The sequence below is a fragment of the Mus pahari genome, chromosome 23 (assembly GCF_900095145.1).
Source record: "Mus pahari chromosome 23, PAHARI_EIJ_v1.1, whole genome shotgun sequence".
Lineage (NCBI taxonomy): Eukaryota > Metazoa > Chordata > Mammalia > Rodentia > Muridae > Mus > Mus pahari.
The window spans coordinates 37705033-37727843 of NC_034612.1; the positions used below are offsets into that span (position 1 = coordinate 37705033).

Genomic DNA, 22811 nt, shown 5'->3' on the forward strand with positions numbered 1-22811 from the left:
AGAGAGACAGAGAGAGACAGAGAGAGAGAGAGAGAGAGAGAAAGAGAGACAGACAGACAGACAGACAGACAGACAGACAGAGACATAGAAAAGAGGGTGGCTGGTCTGGGGGTTTTCCGTTGAAAGGCTTGAACTAGAGTTCTGATGCCACAAGTGGTGACTGACTTTGGGGTTTCTCTGAAGAATCAACTGGCTTGCTCCTGGATTGGGCTGTGGTATGAGGGGAGGGGTGATGGAAGGCTGACATCTAAGCCCATGGTGTCCACAACTGGGGTTTGGAGCACCCAGAAATGAAGAAGATTATGGGGGAGCCGAATGAAGGTGGTGGTCACGAATTCTGTTCAAGATGGCTACTGCGTCTCCAAAGGGTGGATTCATCTGGGGCGCGGAGAAGGGGCAGGACTTGAAGAAACCCCGTGGGCTGCAGATGAAGATTGTGGGCTCAGTTAGTCCAGAGGGAGGCGAGTGAGTGGCCATGGCCTGAGCTGTGGAGATGGGCCAAGTGGAAGAAGAAAAAAAAAAAAAAGAGAGCACAGGAGGTGACAAGAAAACCGGGAGGCTCCTGGAAGTGACAAAAGACATTTTCACAGGAGAGAGCAAGCAGTACTGAGGAAGGAAGCTAACCGCCTACTTTAATGGAGGAAAACCTGACAAGGACACAGAAACAGACAGGGCGGTGCCCAACGGGCCAGTGAGGAGTTTCCTTCCAAGCAAGAGCCTACAGAGCCACATGGCTAAAGAGGAGAATTTTTAAGATTTTATTTATTTTCATTTTATGTGCGTGAGCATGTTGCCTGCATGTATGTCTGTGTACCATGCATATGCGGTGCACATAGAGGCCAGAAGCAGGTGTTGGACTCCCCTGGAACTGCAGATATAGATGGTTGTGAGCTGCTATGTGGGTGCCGGAACTTTAATCTGGGTTCTCTGCGAGAGCAGCCAGAGTTCTTAAGCAATAAGGCATCTCTTCAGCACAAGAAGGGAACTTTCAAAAAGATTTTATTTTTCTGTTTTTAATTGTGTGTGTGTGTGTGTGTGTGTGTGTGTGTGTGTGTGTGTATGTATGGTTGCACACGAGTACAGAAGCCCATGGAGGCCACAGACATCAGATCCTTTGGATCTAGGGACACAGCTGACTAGTGTGGGTCCTGGGAATCAAACTCTGGACTTCTGTTCTTAACTGTTGAGCCATCCATCTCTCCAGCCCAGGACTTCTTTCTTAAGATGCAAAGCTTTATAGCATTTTCATGTGCTGGTAGAAGTAATTTGGGAGAGAGGGAGGGAGAGACGGAGGGTGTGGTTCCTAAATCTAGAACTTCCCAAGAAGTAAGAGGAGTAGGGTTCCAAGGTCAAGGTGACCTGGGAGGGAGCTGGCAGCCTGTTCGTTCCTTGTTTTCTTCCTTCCTTCCTTTTCACCAGAGCCTTTTCATAGGCTTTTGCTATGTAGCCAAGGCTAGCCTGGAACCCACCAACCTTCTACCTCCACCTCCCAAATGCTGGAATTATATAACCCTCTCGTGTCTCCCTACTTTACTTCACTCCATCTCAACCTCATATCTTGTTTGTTTAATTATTATTGTTACACATACGCAAATACACAATTACATATATAAGTGAACAAATATGTCAGTACAACCTGCTGAGTCTATCCATATGTATGTTTTTAGGGCTGACCAATTGGCATTAGATAACCAGTTAGGCTGTTCATCTCTGAGGAAGGCTAACTCTGTCTTTCCAAGGAGTGTGGTTCATTGCCTGTAACTCTTCACTGGGGGTAGGGGTGGGGAGATGGCTCCTCACTGGGGGTGGGAGGTGGAAGGTGGGGCCCCCTGAGATTTTCCCCATCTACATTGGCATGTCAGCTGGTGTAGTCATTGTCATTTTCTCGATTAATGATTGATGTGGCCCTGACTTGTCTAAGGAGGCAGGCTGGAAAAGCCAGTAAGCAACATTTGTCCCTGGTTTCTGCTTCAGTCCCTGCCTTGGCCTCCCTCAATGCCAGACAATGACCTGTGAGGCACATAAATTCTCTCCTCCCCACTTGGTTTCAGTCAGTGTTTTCTCACATCAGTGGAGCTGTAAACTAATGTTGTACCGGGAGTGAACGATGATACATTATTACATCTTTCTCACCAGGATTGAGCATTATCATGTAAAACAAGGCACACAAACCAAAACCATCCCACTGCTGTAAAATGACTGCTGCTTAATGTGCACCCTCTGACTATTCTTCCCTGTGTGTGCATGTGTACGTGTGCATGTGTGTGCATGTGTATGTGTGTATGTGTGTGCGTCTATATGTGTGCACGTGTATGTGTGTGCGTGTGTGCACGTGTGTGTGCATGTGTATGCGTACATATGTATGTGTGCGTGTGTGTGCATGTGTGTGTGCATGTGTGTGTGTGTGCATGTGTATGTGTGCATGTGTATGTGTGTGTATGTGTGCATGTGTGTGTGCATGTGTGTGTGCATGTGTATGTGTGTGTATGTGTGCATGTGTATGTGTGCATGTGTGTGTGCATATGTATGTGTGTGTATGTGTGTGATCCCTGCTTCCAAAAGCCCTGTTTTTTGAATGACTGGCAGATGAAGGGAACTCTGAAGTCAGGGGTAGTTCTGATCAGGATTTGGAGGAAGAGTCCTGAAGATGTTTGACTGTGGAAATGACATCATGCCAATGGCATGCAGGGAAGTTTAGTCTCGCAGAAGGCAGGATGGGGCTGGAATGAGGAAAGAACAGCATGGGGCAGTCCGGCTCCCTACTGGAAATTCAGGCATGGGATGCTGAGACCCACACCTCCCCCCAGCCCCAGCCTGGATGGGAGGATGGGAAGCTAGGGGGAGAAAAGGAAATACACACTGGGAAGACACGCGTGCAGGGATTGGCTCAAGCAGCAACGGAGGAAGAAGAGCCCAAGGGGACACCTGAAGCCTTCCTGACAGATCTCCCTAGGGCTGGCCGAGTCCTCCAGTCCCTTTCAGGATGTTTTCCTCTCTGTAAAATAAGAGGAGCACCTGCTTTGCATCAGGAACAGGGAAAATAAATACGAGAATGAAGTCCCGGCGGAAGGTTTGATGGGTGCGAGCTTTTTCCTTATTTGGTTTTCTGTCTTTGAGTTTTCCTTTGGAGAAAGGTGTGTGGTGGGAAGTGAGGAAATGATCTTTACCACATAGACAGCTAAGCACTGTGGTGTTATTGTATTTATCTATTTATTTCTGGAGGGGAGGGAACAGGGTTTCTTTGTGTAGCCCTTGGCCTGGAACTCACTTTGTAGACCAGGCTGGCTTCATACCCAAAGAAATCCACTGTTGGGAGTCGGTTCTGGTGCTTTGTTCATTTCGGCTCCCAAAAAGCACTTCCAGACCTGAGGGTCCCTGACCCCAGTTGGCTTCAACTGATAATAGAGAATTGCCATGCAGCCAATGGCTGGGCAGAGAGACAGGGCGGGACTTTCAGATTGCGTGGGCAAGGCACCAAGGGAGAGAGGAGAATCGCCTTGACTCTAGGCAGAGGGATGAGATGTAAGGCCTGCAGGAGAGAAAGCATCCTACAATGTAGGTAGAAAGGGAACGCAGCCCGATGGGGGAGCTGCCCAGAAGGTAACAGGGCAGCAAAGGTAAAATACAGATCTAGAAGGTGTTACGCCAGAAATATGGGAGGAAAGTGTGTGCTAGCCTCTGGGAGGTTTAGAAGTGCCCAACCGCTGAGCAGGTAGTCAAAGCATATCAAAATTAGCTGGTGTGTGTGTGTGTGTGTGTGTGTGTGTGTGTGTGTGTGTGTGTCTTTCACTCTTGAATCCAGAGAGCTCTTGGGTAGGTGCAGCGGGGACCCACCAAGAACCATAGCAATTTAGCTAATTCACTGCTACAATCCACCTGCCTCTGCCTCCTGAGTACGGGGATTAAAGTCATGGGTAGCCATGCCCACCTGAGTGTTAATTATTGAATAAAATAATCTTTCCCCTCTGAATTATGGTACCAGTTCTGAGATTGCAAGTTCCTATACATTTGCAGTTCTGTTTCTGGGCTCTCTACCCTCTCACGAACCCATTTGTCTATCTCTGAACCACAGCCTTTGAATAATGAAGCTTCCTAACACATCTTTTAAGAAGACATGGTTTTTTTTTGTTTGTTTGTTTGTTTTTTTCGAGACAGGGTTTCTCTGTATAGCCCTGGCTGTCCTGGAGCTCACTCTGTAGACCAGGCTGGCCTCGAACTCAGAAATCCGCCTGCCTCTGCCTCCCGAGTGCTGGGATTAAAGGCGTGTGCCACCACTGCCCAGCTTAGAAGACATGTTTTGATTTATTTTTATTTCATGTGTGTGGATCTTTCTTTCTTTCTTCTTAGTGTGTGTGTTCTTTTATGTCATTGAATGTTATTTTCTTTTTAAGTAATTTGCTAATTTTTTAAAAAAGAATTATTTATTTTATATATGTGAGTACACTGTTGCTGTCTTCAGACACACCAGAAGAGGGCAGCAGATCCCATTACAGATGGTTGTGAGCCACTATGTAGTTGCTGGGATTTGAACTCAAGACCTCTGGAAGAGCAGCCAGTGCTCTTAACCACGGAGCCATCTCTCCAGCCCAAGAACTTGCTTTTAAAGTTAAATTTATTTCTAGCTACACAAAGATTTTTATTTTATTTTGTGTTTATGTGTATTTTGCCTGCATGTATGTTCTATACATTCACTACATGTGTACAGCTAGAGGCTAGAAGAGGGCATCAAATCCCCGGGAACTAGAGTTACAGACAACTGTGAGCTGCCATGTGGGTATTGGGAATAGAGCCCAGGTGCTTTGCAAGAGCCGCCATTGCTCTTAAGAGACGAGCCAATTCCCCGGCCCCAGCTGTCTGTCATGCATATTCATATTAGGTTCTCTGAATTTTCTTTCTCCTATGGGCATGAGTATTAGAAGCAGCAACAGACTCACTTATGAATCGATGTGGTGGTTTGAATAGGTTTGGTCCCCACAGACTCATGTGTTTGAATGCCTCGCTCACAAGGAGTGGCACTATTAGGAGGTGTGGTCTTGTTAGAGGAGGTGTGGCCTTGTTGGAGGAAGTGTGTCACTGTGGGGGTGGGCTTTGAGGTCTCCTAGGCTCAAGCTACACCCAGTGTGGTATACAGTCTCCTTCTGCTGCCTGAGGGTCAAGATGTAGAACTCTCTGCTCCTCCAGCACCATGTCTGCCTGCAGGTTGCCATGCTTCCCACCATCATGATAACAGACAGAACCTCTGAAACTGTAAGCCAGCCCCAATTAAAAGTTGTCCTTTATAAAAGTGGCTTTGGTCACGGTGTCTGTTCACAGCAAGGGAGATCCTAACTAAGATAACAGGTGACTGCACTTTCTGTTGATGCAATCATTACCACCAGGAGGATGGCCCAAGTCCTTTCATGCACTTGCTTATTTATTTCAGAAAACCGATAGATTGTATTTTCATCCACTGAACACACACTCACCCCATCCCTATGCACACTCAGTATTATTTACTTCTCCTTTCTATTATTTAACTTATTTTCCCACACTTATTTACCCAAGGCAGTAGTGTCTCACATGCTGCGGTCAGAGGACAAGCTTACTTCTCTCCTGTAACATAGAGGCCCCAGGGATTGAACTCAGGTTATTAGGCTTGGTGGCAAGCTCCTTTACCAGCTTAGCCATGTAGCTGGCCCAGATTTCTCTTTACTCTAAGATCCTGCATTGGATTGGACACATTGGGAACAGAGCAGGAGTTACAGACATAGTTACCTACAGTTCACACCCATGGGCACTGGGGATGTGATTCTAGGACTGTCTTTTTAAATCTTAAAGAAAATTGAAATCTGAATTTCTTTTTTTAATGTTCAAACTCTCACCCCCCCCCTTTTAATGCTTGCAAACATGTCCACTTAGTACACTTACTGTGAGGGCCAATAAAAAAAATATGCTGCACAGATCAGACATAACTCTGTGAGGATACTATTCATGGGTAAGCTTTAGATTCTTGTTAATCAAGGACCTCCATGATCTGGCCCTGTCTGTCTTCCAGCTTCAGGCTCTGCTATCTCCGTAAAAGGACTCCTGGCCTTTTTTTTTTTTTTTTAAGATTTTATTTATTTATTATATGTAAGTACACTGTAGCTGTCTTCAGACGCTCCAGAAGAGGGAGTCAGATCTCGTTAAGGATGGTTTGAGCCACCATGTGGTTGCTGGGATTTGAACTCTGCACCTTTGGAAGAGCAGTTGGGTGCTCTTACTCACTGAGCCATCTCTCCAGCCCACCCCTGGCCTTGAGTCTTGGATCTTTTTGCAGTTCTAGACAAACTGCAATGGCTTCCCATAAGCTGTTTGCTTGGCTCATGTTTTCTTGGGTTTTTTGGTTGTTTGGTTGTTTGGTTGGTTTTGGTTTTTTTTTTTTTTTTTTGAATAGTTTGTTCCCAGAGCAGGCCACATTTGCAAATATCTCTTGCAACCCCTGCTGAGTTACTGCAGTCACCCCGTGCCTGCCCTACTCTGCGGCATGTCAGTTTTTGCAGTCGCATAGTGGACTTTTTTATTTCACCTGCTTCTGTGTAGGCTCCCAGAGAGCAGTAACTCTGCCTAAACTTTCTGAGTCTCCAGTGTCTAGCGCTGTGCCAAATAGCCAGTTGGCCTCCAGCAACTGGGGAACGACAACATTCGTGAAGACCCTGGGTAATAATGCTATGTAGAGGAGGGGTTGGTTTTGTGGTTCTTGTGAGCCTTATTTTACGAAGATAAGGTTACCGCCAGTGTGGACCCTGTAATCGGGAAGCGCACCACATGCGCATGCCCAGTTCTCCGAATCTAGACTGTTTATACCACTTAGCTTTATCATCCTAAAGTGCAGACATGCCCAGGTCCCTGCAGCACAGAAATAATTCCGGTGACTGTGTAGGTGTTGGTAGCCCCAAGGTGACAAGTGACGCTTCACCATAGGCTGTTTTTGTGAGAATCTGTTTTGAACCCTGAAGGCTATGACGACGATACTCTGTGTCAGACCCCCAGGACCTAATGAGTTGGTTGACAGTCGATCAGCTTGTGATCGAGTGACCTGCATTTATCTACGGGGTGCAGTCTACATTTTAAACGTGTCCAGCTATTCTAATATTTGGTATTTCCAAGGGACTTTACAAATTACTCATTTTCCCACTTATGCCTTAAGGTAAGAATCAGTGTTTTGTGTATGATGAGAACTATACTGTCTTAGAAAAAGAACGGTATTTTAATATGACCCACGAAACCTGTAGAGTTTTTGATTGGCATGTCTGGTTAAATAAATGCACATTGTTTTTAAACTTTCTGCTCCCCCCACACAAATGCCTCTGCTTTTCTAACTGGCTCATCAGTCTGAACAGTGGCTGCTCTCTTGTCCTGGGACCATCTCTATACTTCATAAAGGGGCTATGCGGTCGGGTTTAGCTAAGCTTATCTTCATTATCAGAGTTCTTTTATTTTTAAGACTGTTTATTGTTAGTGTGTGTGTGTGTGTGTGTGTGTGTGTGTGTGTTCACTTAAGTGCAGGTTCCATGGAGAATCAGATCCCCTGGAACATTTGTAAGCCACCATGTCGGTGTTGGGAGCTGAACACATATCTGTACTTTATAAGCGCGTGTGGAAACTCCTGGCCAGTAAATGCTCATGTTCACAGTTACCATAGCCTGCCTAGAAGGCTACAGTTCTACCACAAGAAATACCTGTCTACCTACAGTAGTTCTTCTAGTTCCTATTTTAAAACAGGGACATACTATTGCGCCGTATTGATGCTAAAGTTAAGAAACTGTGATCAGTTTCTGTCAACTGAGGACTAACAAATCAATTACGGGAGTTCATACCATACTGCACACATGGCTGCTAAAACAGAGGAGGTGGGGCAATGTGCATGGCTACGGATTGACCTCTATAAGTCCTCTCAAATAATATACTGCTGTGTGATTTGAGCTCAGACCTTACGATGTCACTACCAGGCACTTAGCATAACCCATTGCTCCGTTTGCTTATGTGGTTTTCTTTTTCTTGTTTTGTTTTGGTTGTTTATTTTCAGAGACAGGGTTTCTCTGTGTAGCCCTGGCTGCCCTTGAACTCACTCTATAGACCAGGCTGGCTTCGAACTCAGAGATCTGCCTGCCTCTGTTTCCTGAGTGCTGGGGTTAAAGGCGTGCGCCGTCATGCTTTGTTTGCTTTTTATTCATAGCAGTTATTTGATTTTATGCTCTATGCTTTGTTAAACTCATTGTCTGTAATTTTTAGTTTCACTAAAGTGTAAATTCAATGTCTTATTCCCAGATATTTTACTAATTCATTACAATGCAAATTTGCTCTTGTCTTTAATGAATGACAAGGTGTTATGTATATCAAAGACCTGTTTTTAAATGCATTTTTAAAAAGATTTGTTTGTGGGGCTGGTGAGATGGCTCAGCGGGTAAGAGCACCGACTGCTCTTCCAAAGGCCCCGAGTTCAAATCCCAGCAACCACATGGTGGCTCACAACCATCCGTAACAAGATCTGATGCCCTCTTCTGGAGTGTCTGAAGTCAGCTACAGTGTACTTACATATAATAAATAAATAAATCTTTAAAAAAAAAAAGATTTGTTTGTTTGTTTATACAGCATTTTGCCAACATGTATACCTACAGGCCAGAAGAGGGCACCAGATCTCATTATAGGTGGTTGTGAGCCACCATGTGGTTGGTGGGAATTGAACTCAGGACCTCTGGAAGAATGGCCAGGGCTTTTAACCTCTGAGCCACCTCTCCAGCCCTTTTAAATGAATTTCCTTCTGATTTATTCTCAGTAAATGCTTGGTCTGTCTGTCTATTGCTTACATTCATGTCCGTGTGGCTGTGTACAATAAAATGTAAGAAGCCCTGACCCAGAAAGCATTTTCTGTGTTCCGTTTGCCCTTCGGTGAAGGTCAGCTGCAGGATGACCTCGTCCAATTACATGAGACAAGTTCATGATTGGCTGGATTGGAGGAGCACCAAACTTGCTTGAGCTGTGTTAGCGGCGACTAAGCTGTACGGGAGCTCGCCAAGCAGGTTACCCGAGAGCATCTTGGTTTGCCTCTGGCCTTAACTGGGCACAGTGGTGAAGGCAGTGCCGTGGTTGATGTGTGTGTGCCAACTCAGGTCTTTTAACTTTGTATTTGGGAGGAATCGGGATTTCCATGAAAATTCTGCACGTATGTAATAGGAAACCCCCCCCCCCCCAATGACTCTGGTAATAGACAAAGAACACCTGAGGCCATGTAGGAGCTTTGTCTCTAAGTGCCCAGTCTTCAGTATAAGGATTTGGTCAGTTGGGGGAGGAGCTCCACATGCTCTGAGCCCCTACTGGGCATCTTTAGACTGGGTACTGCACCTAGGAGATTGGACCTCCGCCCTACGAGCCTAAGTCTCTTTTATTCAGGCCTCTTCCTTTGTCCTGGCTTTCATCTCTCTCTCTCTCTCTGTCTCTCCCCGGTGGGTTCCTCAAGCCCCCGGTGTTCTCCAGAACAGAGCTGTCACTGTCTGTCTCTGCCATGAGTCTGTGTGGGAGAGTCACAGGAGGAGTCCAAAGAAGAGTTTTTAGTCCATAATGGGCAAGGAGAGCCTTTGAGAGTTGGAGGAGCAGCTAAGAGGGGTTGCCTGTGCTAAGGCTGGGTAAAACCCTGGGATCAAGACCCAGTGCCAGAGAGACATACACATACACCAAACACACATTCTCCCTCCCTTCCCCCACTCCTCTTCTTTCTCTCTCTCTTTCTCTCTCCCTCCCTCCTTCCCTCTCTCCCTCTCCCTCTTTTTTTTTCTCTCTGGGATTTTCCACTTGATGTTAGGAAGAAGTTTACAAGTACACAGCAGCATAGTTGCTTTATATTGTGAATGCCTCTGTTGCCTCTGAATTGCATCCTTTGAGATGGTAAAATTCATGTTCTGTATATTTGGCTGCGGTTTCTCTGCTGGAGAACTCAGGCTGAGCGGCTGATTCTACGGGGCCCAGGCTCTTCCTTCCCATCTTTCCCTGAAACATTCTCGCCTTGCTTCCCCTCCAAAGGCTGAGATCTACTCAGTCCCTTCACAAATCACAGATGATTGTGACCTGTCACTGTGGTGCCCATTATTGGTACCCACTATGATGCCTATGGTGCAGATCTTTGGGGTCGTGATACAATGGGGACAGGTCCTTCCTGGACAGGTTACTCAGTCCTGGTGATCAAGATTCAGCTGAGGAAGAAAGATCAATCCTTGTTTTAGGTGGTTTCTCTCCTGCTCCAGCTCTGGTCTACTGGAGATGGGGAGCTCTGGGTAAAATACCACTATTTTATCTGTCAAAGACTGTAAGCGTGTTGGACTGTCACATTCATTGGCTTTCAGGCTTGGGTGGGATCGCTGTTCCAAGCTGGCTTTGCCGAGCACCTCAGATCAGAACTTCCCTCTGTTCACTGAGATCTTTTCAGGAAAGGGAGGAGTTTCTCCTCAGCGCGCTGCCTGGACACCCTTTTCTCTGTGCTGCTTTTGAGATGTCTGCACTAGTGTCAGAATCGGTGTAAACTGGATCAGTCTGACACCTCATCAGCTTTGCCTGTAGTGCTATTTGTGAGCTGTTTGGCCAGCATTCCCCCCCACCCCTCACCCGAAGCCCTTGGGGGCACCTGCCGAGCCCTGTCTCTGCCTGAAACGCATTCTGACCATAGTGGAGCAAACGGATGAAGGTGAGGGACCATCTTAAATGTGAGTTGTTTATCCCTTGGGCATGTGGCCTGAAGCAGGAGTAAAACATGAGGTGACTCCACAACACCGTTTCAATCTGGGTGTAGGCTGTCGCAATTTGTAAAGGCTCACCAGGAGTGGAATTTCACACAGGAGCTGTGCTGTCTGTCTAACTCTGAGGGCCAGAGCGTGTTCTGAGTAGCCACCATCACAAGTAATTCTTCTCCAGCTATCCCTCGGAGTGGAGCTCTGCGGCCTGCTCCCTCCACACACTTTTGTCTTACTGTAGGTTCTCTGTGTTACCTGGGCTTTAACCTGCTTTCTCCACTCTTCCGAGGAAATGCATCTTCTGTCATCTGCCAGCTTGTCACGCCACCCCCACCCCCGTCTTCCAAGGTTCTCTGCTGAGTTCTGATCAGACACTCTGCGCTTCTCTCGCTTCTTTCAAGCCACCCTCCCTCGTTTCTTCTTTATATTTGCCTGACATCGACATTACCCAACATCTAACCACTGGGGCCTATTGCCCTGCAGAGCCTTAGTGTGGTGAAGTTAGTGCACAGAAGGTGGGCTCTTCTTATCTTAATATACTAAAGATTTTAAAAATTAAATTTACTTTAACTGAGATATAGAAACATAAAAAATGTAGGTATTGCCAAGTGGTTATGATGGTTGCAACAGAGGTAGTGGCAGCAGAGGCAGTGGCGCGTGCACGCGCACGCGCACACACACACACACACACACACACACACAGACACACACACACACGCCTTTAATCCCAGCACTTGGGAGGCAGAGGCAGGTAGATCTCTGGTCTACCAAGCAAGTTCCAGGATGGCCAGGGATATGCAGAGAAACTGTGTCTTAAAAAAACCAAAAGTAACTAACTAACTAAATAGGTAGGTAGGTATTAACAGGGATGTGTGATGTTTTTGATATAGATGGGAATTGCGTAATTGTTAAATCAAGTTAAATGTTAATGGTGAGTACATGCAGTGGCTTCCTTCTGACTTGGGCTATGCGTGATCTCGTTGCCTCCTGCAGCTTCCCAAATGTATCGGAGCACCAGAGTGCCTGGCTTTTCCTTTAGCCACATTAACTGCCCTTTCCCTATCTCTCATGTTACATGTATCTGAAACCTGAGATTAAGTCAGGGTGTTTTCTTCTAGACTCATTTTATCAATTCATCTTCTCCCACTTGGAGGCCAACTGATGTGGACAGAGAGCAGGCCCGGATACTGAGAGCTGCTGCTGGAAAAGGCTGCATCCCACGAGAACGCACACACACACTCCTTTCTTGGCCTTTCGGGTATATAAGGTTTAGATGGGTGAAGTTTTTTGATAGTCGCTTCATTTGCTTGATTTTACTTGATTTTAATTTTAATATCCAGAGTTCAAGTCTCAGGGATCCAGCTCAGTGGCAGAACCAAACGCAAAAGTGAGTTTGGTCCTCAGCTCCGAGGGGTGGGGACAGATGACAATAAAAATCTAGATACTTGTCACATCTGCACAGCCTAGCACAGGGCCGGACAAAAAGGAACAGCTCAGAAACATTTATTACCCAAAACAAATGGGGGGGCAAGCTGATATGGCACTAACGCTAGCCAAATCACTCTGGCATAGTGGCATACACTTTAATCCCAGCATAGGGTAGGCAGAGGCAGGAGGATTGCTGTTAGTTCAACCCTAGTCTGTGTGACAAGTTCCTGGCCAACCAAGAGCTACATAGTAAGACCCTGTCTCAAACAATTAACTAATTTTAATTAAACAAACCCTTGAGTTTAAGTCGATTTGGCTTCAAAATCATTTCTGTCTTTAAATAGCGTGCCCAGCTTTAAAAAATGCTTTATATATTTTAATATGCTTTAAAATGTTTTTAAAGTATGCTTTAAGTTAAAGTGTCTAGAGGCTGTGACATATATAAGGATACAGGGGTGCTCACTGTTTTATTTCTTGATGCCAACCTGGCAGTTTGGAACTGTTGCTCGTCTGTCATCTTGTGAGAGATGTGACGCATCTGGCCTGTTAGTGGGACACGCCAGAGACAACCTTAGTTGCCCACACCACCATGACTTGAGCCCAGGTCCCCTCTCCCTACTTCTTCATACTTGAACCTGTAAAATAGTCAGCATAACTTAGCGGACCTCTCCAAACTGTTATCAAACCAACCAACCAAATATACTCCAGCAGTGTTTGTGAAGCTAAAGTCTACTTATGAACTGTGTCATATAAGTGCCTGCCTCTGGTAACAGGTATGGACATGAAATAAGCATGGTGGCTTGCTGCCTGACTGAATGCCAGTGTAATTTGCAGTTCCTGTTGGACCATCTCATACACATCTTCCAAGGTTTGAAAACAAGTGCTCAGGAAACTAGAGAATAACAGGGTGGTTGCCCGAGGCGTGAATACGACCCGGGAAGTAAGGACGTCTCTGTCTCCTAGCCTTGCAACGTAAGAGAAACACGCCTGGTGACAAGGACTGCAGGTGGGCAGTGAGTGAGTTTGCCATACAGGGAACAGGGAAGGCAGGGTGGGAAGGGGAAGCCCCATGAGAGAAGCTGGCAAGCAGTGAGTGGAGACGCTCTCTGATCCAGCAGGGCAGGAGGCAAGAAGGGAGAACCCACGTTTGTAGGAGTTGGTGCGGTGGTGGCGGGGGCTTTTTTTCTTCTTGTTCCATTGATGTGGCAGAGGTGGCCTCTATGCCTGTGTGCATGCTCTCGTGGGCGCGCGCACTCAAGACTTCCTTTGTTCCTGCCTGCTGCCCTTTGACCCAAGAAGTGACTACCCAGCTTTCTTGTCTTTGCTTCTCTTTGCAAGAATGCCTTGTGTCCCACCGAAAGGGTTTTCCTGGGAGGAAATGAGGGAGCAGAAGTTCCAGCTTCCCCGAGCCCTTTCAACTGGCATTTATTTGATGGTCACCGGGGCATGAGCTCGCCTGTGTACCCAGCTTCCTCTCTCTTATTTTCTTTGGAATGTTGAAGGGTTGTCAGTTAACAAGTCACAATGATAGCAGACCGGATCCTGTTAAGGAGCCAGCACCCCTATGATTCTCTGGGCCTGGAAGTCCTTCTTGACCTGCCAGGCTTTCTGTGAGAGATGCATCCTGGTTTGTACGCTCAGGCAATCAAACTTAAGAATTGGCTTCGTCGGTGTAACGCAATGAAGAGGGTTTCTACTCATGGAGTCCTGCAGAGCCAGGACTAGCCACAGCGGTTACCAGTAGTCCTCATTCGCAGGCTTGAAATGGAAACAGCCACAGTGGAGGCAGCACGTTTAGTGTCACCTGTGGGTGATACTGAACATAAGGACCAAGGATATGGGGAGCGCGTGGCCATGACCGGTGCACCGCAGGTTGCATTTGAGACTTAATGGGTGTGTGACTACTGTTCAGAATTCCCTCCCCAGAGGTTACGGTAGGGTCTGACGTGTGGCCACCAATCCACTGCTTCCACCACACGGGTCCTGGGGATTGAACTCACACCATCAGGCTTTGTGCCAAGCCCCTTTGACCCACTGAGCCGTCTCAGTGGCTCAGCTAGGGTAGCTTTAAACAGTAAAGAGAGAAGATGGGCATAGCCTAGTTCATCTTAAGAAATGCTAACAGTGGTGCTTATTAAACGGTGGCTGTGGGCAGCTTAGGGGAGTGAAACACCTTAAACCTCACCGTGTCCTGTGCAGTCAGTGGCATTCCAGTTTCAGAGGTATACAGGGCCTCAGAGGGCAAGAAAATTAGGGCAGTGTTAGGCCCCCCTCAGCGGGGGACCTGCCCAGCGCTTATACTCCTCATTCCCCACCCCCTTTTTATCCCGTGTCTTTTCTCCAGTATCCTAACAGACATAGACTTCCAGAATCGGTAGGACTTTTTGTTAGAGGCACGGTCTACACAGCCTAAGCTGGCTTGGAACCCGCTACGTAGCCAAGGATGACACTGAACTTCTGATGTGTCTGCACCTCCCAAGTGCTGGAATCACATTTATGGTCTGACAACTGAATTTAGACTGGACTCTCCTCTCTCAAAGGGCCAGTCCCCACAGTTTTTGTTAGTGCTTCATGGAATAGGTGTTGTATATCATTGCATATTAGGAGAATACAGAGCTAAAATCACTTTAGCATGTGTTGTGTATGATTGAGTATTTGAAGCCTGCAGAGACTCCTGGCTTCTGCAGAGACTCTCTGGGTCTTTATTATATTCACTCAGACTCTGACTTATAGGAGAAAGAAGTAACTTTTTAATGAGCTGCTTGTGTATCCACATGGTCACTTACCCTTTTAATATGGCAGAATACCTCAGGGGGTTAATTTACCACAAACTAGCATCTTGGTAGTAGGTCATTTGGGTAAGCATTTCACCTTTTTGGGCCAAGTTGTCTATTCTCCACATTGGCCTAAGAATATTCCAAGATCTCTTCGGTAACGGATAACTCTATGATATAGAGACTGCCTCAAGCCAGGTATTTGTGTTACAGAACTCGGTTACTAAAGATAGTGTACAGTCTCTAAAAGCCACTCAGTTATCACTCCTGGAACACTGGACTGACTGCCAAGCAGTAGGAAGACACTAATGAGGCTATCTGTTCGCCGAAGGGAACTGCATATCAACTGATGATTAAAACGGAATTCAGGGAGGTAAAGACACGGCTCAGTGGCTAAGAGCATGGGATGCTCTCGCAGAGGATCCGAGTTCGGTTCCTAGCATCCACAGCAGCGGCTAACTCCGCCCGTAACTCCAGCTCCAGAGGAACCCGATGCCTGTCGCCTCCTCAGGCACCTGCACACATAGGCACATGCCTACATACCTACTACACACACGATTAGGAATAGACATTTAAAAATAATAATTTTTAAATGTGTGAGAATAGAAGAAATAGGTTTATATCACACACACACACACACACACCACACCACACACCACACCAAGTAACTGCCCCTTTAAGTAGCCTCAGTAAGAAAGAAGCAGAAACCTTCGTAAGGGAAAAGGATGCAAGGGCAGGCTGCCTCCCTTTTGGAGGGATGTCAAGAAGCCAGTTCCAGTGTGCTTCATTCTTGTGACAGATGTGCTAACTCTAGAGAAGCTGTGACATGCTGGCCCTGTGCTGTGGAATGTAACCCCTCTCTGGGACAATGTCACTATTGTCAAGCTTGGCTCTGCCACGGTCTCATTCCAAGATTGGACTCACACAGGTGTTCTGAGTGGAAGTCGATTTCAAGGCTACCCAGCACTATCATGTTGTCAAACATTGCGGATAAATGGCAATCCATTTATAATACGGGCGTGGAAGCAGGCCCTTGGCCGTGATAGACAAGGGCCGATTTTATGCTTTCCTACAAATGTAATTGTTAACCAAAAAAGCCAGTAAGCTTCATCCTATTTAGCTACCACACAGGCAGGAGACATTGTTTATATGCTTTGGTTTTAGTCTAGCTGGCTTTATTTTTGAAAGACTAACTCACGTCAGTTAGTTTAAGTTAGAAAGTTGGTTTTCTTGATTGTTTTTATTTCTGTTTGCTTCTTTTCGGGCTGGAGAGATGTCTTAGTGGTTGAGAGCACTTACTGCTCTTCAAGAGGACCTGAGTTCAGTTCCCAGCACCCACACCAGGAAGCTCGCAGCCACCCGCAACTTCAGCTCCAGGAGATCTAGCGCCCTCTTCAGGCCTCCACTGGCACCTGTAGACATACACACACACACACACACACACACACACACACACACACACGCCTAAGACAAAGAAAATGTTTTGCTTGATCAGTATAATAAAATGGTGCCCCCCAAATTATTAAAAGGAGTGTAGATGAATTTTAAAAATCATAAATCTACTTCCCTGGGCTTCATATATACTAGGTGTTTAAAACTATACACTATGTGGTTGGAGAGAGAGGGGGAGGGGGAGGGAGGGAGGGAGGGAGAGAGACAGAGACAGAGACAGAGACAGAGACACCAGTGATTATCAAGAGCACTGGCTGTTCTTCCAGAGGACAGCAGGTTCAACTGCCAGCATCCTCATGGTGGCTTACAGCTGTCAGGGGATCTGACACCCTCTTCCCATCTCCTAGGATACCAGGCACTCGGTAAGCAGGCAGGCACAGGCAGATGAAACACTCAAACACACCAAGTTTAAAAAGTAACAAAGAAACTATGAAATCGCTCAGGCCAATACAGTCTTTCCTCCCTCTCCCGGTTGAAAGGTGAATGGCGCCACTTCCAGGGTGGTCTTTCCATTTCTTTCTCACTGAGCTGTTGAAGGCACTCAAGACAGAGTTTGTAAGGACCCTTTCTAGTGTTGTTCCTCCTTGAAAGCTGAAGTGAGTGTGGTCTGCGAGCTTACCATGCTAAGCGGACCCGTTCTAGATGTCCATCAGAGAAAGCCCAGGAGGGGAGAGGAAGTAGTGAGGCAGGAAGATGGGATGGGGGTGGGGAGTAGCGAAGCGGGGGAGGATCAAGGGGCGGGGAATGGCGAAGCAGGGATGTGGCAAGGGAGAAGACTCTCTTACCCGGTTCTTGTTGTATTTTGTGGTTGTTTTTGAACCAAGTGATCTGAGGTGCGGGGACACCTCTAGCTTGACAGTCTAAGGTCGTAGAGCCACTGATGGACACCTCGTGGTCACTGAGGTTTTGAAGCAGGTGTGGCGCTTCCGAATCTAGCGAGGAAAGAGAGGAGGCATGGTTATTTATATTGCATAATCAGATGGACGTCTTAAAAGAGATAAAACCCACCCAAGGTAAGGCTTCAACACGCATTTGTTGACTTTTCTTTTCACTGATTAAAGCTAAGGCTTCCCTTAAGAAAACAAATTGTAATGTGCTAAAATGTAGGTAAATAAAGAACTAGGTTGGACTCTATATTTTTAGATACTAATACACCAACCCACTTTCTTCTTTAATAAAGAAAAGCATTACTAAAACTCAAATATTTCATATTTTTCTAGAGCTAAACATGAAACACATGGTTGTGTGTGTAGAGATTTTTGGGTTTTTTTATTTTTATTTTTTTAATTTTTTTTTTTTTTTTTTTACATTCCTATTGCACATGCATGATGGGCCAATGTCATCTTACATCTTAGGTTTGTTCTTGACTGAGCACGATGGCTGATGGCTCCTGTGTTTGAACTGAGTTTCATGGACTGGGTTGTGTTACTCCATAGTCTACACTTCGAGGCAGCAGACCAAACAGGAAAATTCTGAAATCATTCAATGCTTTATTGGTCACTCCCCTCCTTCCCTTCCCCCTCCCCCCCCAAATACAAGCAACGAAAAAGTTCATTCAAGAGGCAGAGGCACAAATTTGTAGGTTTTGCGCTATATAATAGCACAAGTATTGTATTTTATATTATTTTCTCTTAAAACATACAAATATGGTACAATACAATTTATTTTAATAAAATGCCAACCAATATAGTACAACAAAAAATGAATTTAATACATTAAGATGCAATACATTATAATATTAAAAATACCACACAGGAACGGCAGTACCCCCCCCAGGGCCCCAGTGAGTACAGTGTCTCTGTTTAATGAAGTAGTTATTCAGTCCTGCTGATGTGTATACATTCTAGTGAGGTGGGGACTGTATCAGGGCCTCAAGCCTAAGGGAGAAAAACAGAATTGCCAAAGGCCTCTCCCTTGCACCCCTCCCCCCAGTCCGTCTTTCCCCATCTCATTTGCAAATCCTAGGGCAGAAATCCCGAGGGTCTTGGTGTCTCACTTACATATTCTGCACCCTTGTCTGAGCTTTCTCTGACCAGATTTGGTTCCTCATCTCAGGACATTAACATGGGGAGATGGCAGCTTAGGAATGGTTACCCTACAAGTGATGCTGTGGCCCGGGATTCCATGTCCCTTGCAGGAGTCTGCTGCGGGGTGGGGTGGGGTGCCCACACCTCCCCCCCCCTCTCAATTCCTGCAGGAAAACTCTCAGGATCAGCATTTGTTAAGGCCACTTTGACATCCCAAGTTAAGATTTATCATCACAGAACACTCAGCAGTGTTACTATTGGTTAGGAGACCTCTCAAGGGCTTTGGTTCCCATAGCTTATCACTAGTCTTCTTGTTTTACATGGACTGGCGTCTGAAGGCAAGCCTGAAGTGCTGGTTGATTAAATATCTTCTTCTAAGGTAGGCTGCAGGAGAATACTGTTACTGTTGCCTCTTACAGTGTCTCCCTCTGTCCGCGTTAGACGCGCGATCTGTCAAACAGCTTTTCTTAATTGAAATCACAGCCCGCAGAAAACTTTTCAATCTATAATGACTTGTGCACGCATGCTCATTACAATGTTGACATCTTTACAAAAACATCAGTGAGATAGGACAAGATAAGAAAGAACACATGGCTAACTAGCGTTCAACAGTGCCCAGACAACTCACAGATTCTACTTAAAACTCAGACCCAGTGCACTGCGTTTCTAGCTCCCTTTAGCACGTTCTACTGTTACCAGTGTGTCAACTGACAGAACAATGTATCATTGCTCATAGGCCTTTAAAGACTTTTGGATACAGGGCCTATAAAACACAAATTATTGTCATAGCTACAGTTTATAATATCATCTGTACAAAGAGGTTTTGAGTTTCCCTGACAGATCTATTTAGAAGAGGATGGTTTGCTTTAACCAAAATGTTGCAAAGAACACCCAAAAGGGGCTAGTTGTAGGACACAAACTTCACACAAGCAGCATATAAAGCCACAAAAATAAACACACAGACCTCCTCATTTAAAAACAAGGTTCCCATACACACATATCTATACACACCCCCCCCTCTAAAGCATACAGTATTAGGATTTATTCATGAGAAAATATTTTCTATATGCTAAGTGTCTCATCTTTTGGCTACTGCCTATAAGAGTGCTCAACCTAAGAATCATACTTTGTTAAGTAGACCTACTTTGTAACAATGTAGTTTGACATTTTAAGGAGCAACAGAGTACAGGGCATCCATACATAGTTGGCAGGATATAAACCCACAATTAACACAGCACGGCTGACCCCCCCCTACCAAGATGATCAGAATTGACAGAATATTTTTGCTGGTCATGAGTAGCTAAAGACAGCCACCCATAAGGGGCTCTTTAGTTATGACCCCAGGGTTGCTGGCCTGGTTTCCAGGTCCCTAATGATGTGTGTGTGTGTGTGTGGGGGGGGGGTGTTGTTGTTTTTTTTTTTTTTTTTTTTTCACTTTGGGAGGAGCTGAGGAACCAACCTCACTACCCCGATTCTCTCTCTCTTTCTTTCCCCCTCTCTCTCCTTCATCTCACTTTATACCCCAAAGAAGGATTTTTTTAAAAAAGAATCTATATAATAGTTTCTTTCTTTCTTTCTTTCTTTCTTTCTTTCTTTTTTTCTTTCTTTCTTTCTTTTTCTAGAATATTCTGGAAGGACTGATTATACAACAACGAATAGAATTCTTAAAATTGTCTCTAGGGCTGCACACCTTCCCCTACTCACAGGGAAGGAGTGGACTTTGCATGCTCAGTTCAGTTCAGGTTTTGTTCTGAGACAGCTCCCTAAATCCTTCATTTCTCTCTCATTTTTTTTCTTTTCTTAAAAAACAAAAAACAAAAACAAAACAACAACAACAACAACAACAAAACCAGCTTTCTTACAAACTGAGACCCCTGAAAGCTCCTAACGGTGCTGAGGTATTGTTTCCCCAAAGGAAGACATTGCCTCAGAATGAACAAAGAGGCCAGGCCAGAGAGCCATAGGTAAGGCTTCGTGACACAATTGATTATTCTTTCCTCTGGGCTGACAACTTCCAGGCTGCTGATTGTTTTCACAGCATTTGGGGCTCTGTAAAACTGGCACTTGGAGGGAAATGCTATTGTTTACTCTTTTCACACTCCACGAGAGCAATTCCCACGTGAAAGACAAGCTTAGCCCTGGGACACAGTCTGTTAGCCTAAAGGAAGAAGAACCAGGCTGGTGAGTTCCCAGGCTCGAGGGCTGCCTTACTGCTACTGCCACAACACAGAACTGTCCAGCCATGCGCTTCTCAGCCCCACATTATTTTGGTCATTATTGCTGGCTTCCCCCAGCCCTGTAGTTCACATACAAAGATCAATCAGACATGGAAACCATACATGGAAACAGAAAAAACAATGCATATTAAAAGTACCTTTCCTTCAAATGCAAGTTCAAAATGTAATTGCTCTTGATTTTTTTTTAAAAAGGCATGCACTTAAATAGTTTTAATGCTGTTCTTTTTTTGTGTGTGTGTGTAATTTCTTAACTTTTGCAATTTCTTAATCCCCATAAAAACATTTGCATATAGAGAAGGTGGCCTTTTCTTTCTCTCATGGGTAGATTTTTCAATAGACATTAAGAAGATTGCATTAAATCTCCATTCACTATAGCCTTTATATCCTGGATACATCGGTTGTGGACATCTTTGAATGCCATCAAAGCTTGGTGAAGGGCTTTAAAACAGTGCCCAGGGGCCATGAGTATTTAGAATGAAGGCTTGCTGCACTCTTGCCTGCAGTCGGGGGCTGTCAGTCCAGTCAAGGACAGTGAGGAACAGCATAGAATCGCAGCAGGAAATAGACATGTAATTACCTGGGACAAACAGAGGAGGGTGGAGCAGACCTGCTGGACCTTCGTAATTCACATTGGGACATAGCTTTACTCTCAGAATTACATCAACATCTTGAGCCCCTGGGTCCCATCTTAGAACCCCTCAGTTTAAAATCAATATACTTCATGTAAAAAAAAAAAAAAAACCAAGTTTCAAATAAATAAGCATTATAACTTGTTATCCAGGAACTATTTACAAATCAAGAGCAAAAATGAAATAGTTAAAAATAAAACCAGGTAGACACCTGACACAGACTCAAATTCAACTGTACGCATCCTGTGCTGAAAAAAAAAAATTAACTTATTCATGTCCGTCTTTGGCAGAAACCAGCATTTGCTTAAATTATTCAGTTTGTTCAGCTTCACAACTTAAAACATATATATTTATATATATCAAAAGAGGTTGGCATCAGAGTGGAGGAAAAGATGTGTCCCAGGTTGCTGCTATGAGGCAGAAGACAGAAGAGCAAACACACAAAAGAAACTGAGTACAGGGATCTTCAAATCCAAACACACACCAGGTGGCCCAGAGAGCACCCCTGGGCCAGCGGGCACCCCGGGGCCAGCGGGCACTGGGCTTTCTTAATATGTTATCATGTCCAAACTCATTTTGGGAGGAGCGTTTCCTCTGGGCCTGAAAGTTAGCAACAGTAACAATAAAAACCGAGATGATAAGAGACAACTGTTACTTTTCAAATGAGTCCTTTAATGTTTGACATGACTTTGTGTGGTACAATCATTCCTCCTGCTTTTAAATTTGGAGATCCGAGAGAAAATGGCCTTTTTGCCGCAGTGCTCACCTCTAACAAGAACTTCTGTCTTCCGAAGGATGTCTTCCCCTGTGTATATGTTCCTGGCTCTGCAGGCATAGGTGCCCGAGTCTTCTAGAGACGCATTCTTGATGACAAGGTTCAGAGTGATGGAGTAGTCTTGAGTGGTGGCCATTTTTTGCTTGCTGATGCTATGGTGCATGGTTCTGTTGTTAACTGTCCGTAGCAGAATCCAGGTAATGTCTCTGTACAGGAATTTATTGACCACACAGGACAGTTTCAGGTCCTCTCCTTCGGCTGGCATCTTTTCCAAGGAAACGTGAAAGCCATTCGGTACATCTAGAAAAGAACAATGAACAACTTCAGACCAGTGTCTCACAATGAGATATTCAGACATGGTGCAAACTCTGTATTCCCACTTGGATTCGCTCAGCAGGAGCATCGCTGGGACAGGTGTCCTGTCTTTTTGTGTTAGGGGAAGTGCTCAGACAAAGCACGAAGAGCCTGTGGAGTTGAGCCCATCCCAAGTGGCACAGGAGATACAAAGCCAGGGCAGGTTTGGGGAAGGTAACTTTTTCTCATTCGTCCCCAGTTGCTCTTCATGATGAACTAGCTTTCCTGACTTGGGATAAGAACCTCGTTCCTGCTCATGCCAGCAAGATTCTGCTGAAGGGACCCTGATACTGCGTTCTCTTGTGAGGCTATGCCAGTGCCTGGCAAACACAGAAGTGGATGCTCACAGCCAGCTATTGGATGGAACACAGGGTCCCCAATGGAGGAGCTAGA

At 45.5% G+C, this 22811-nt stretch overlaps 1 protein-coding gene across 1 annotated transcript in view; it reads right to left on the reverse strand.

Moving 5' to 3' along the window:
- Positions 1-22811, reverse strand: part of Flt1 (fms related tyrosine kinase 1) — a 169772-nt gene that overhangs the window by 57032 nt on the left and 89929 nt on the right. The window contains exons 13-14 of the mRNA XM_021222701.2: positions 22056-22364; positions 17182-17328 (exon numbers count right to left, since the gene is read on the reverse strand). Coding sequence (XP_021078360.1) covers positions 17182-17328; positions 22056-22364 — 456 coding nt within the window. The remainder of the gene's footprint in view (positions 1-17181; positions 17329-22055; positions 22365-22811) is intronic.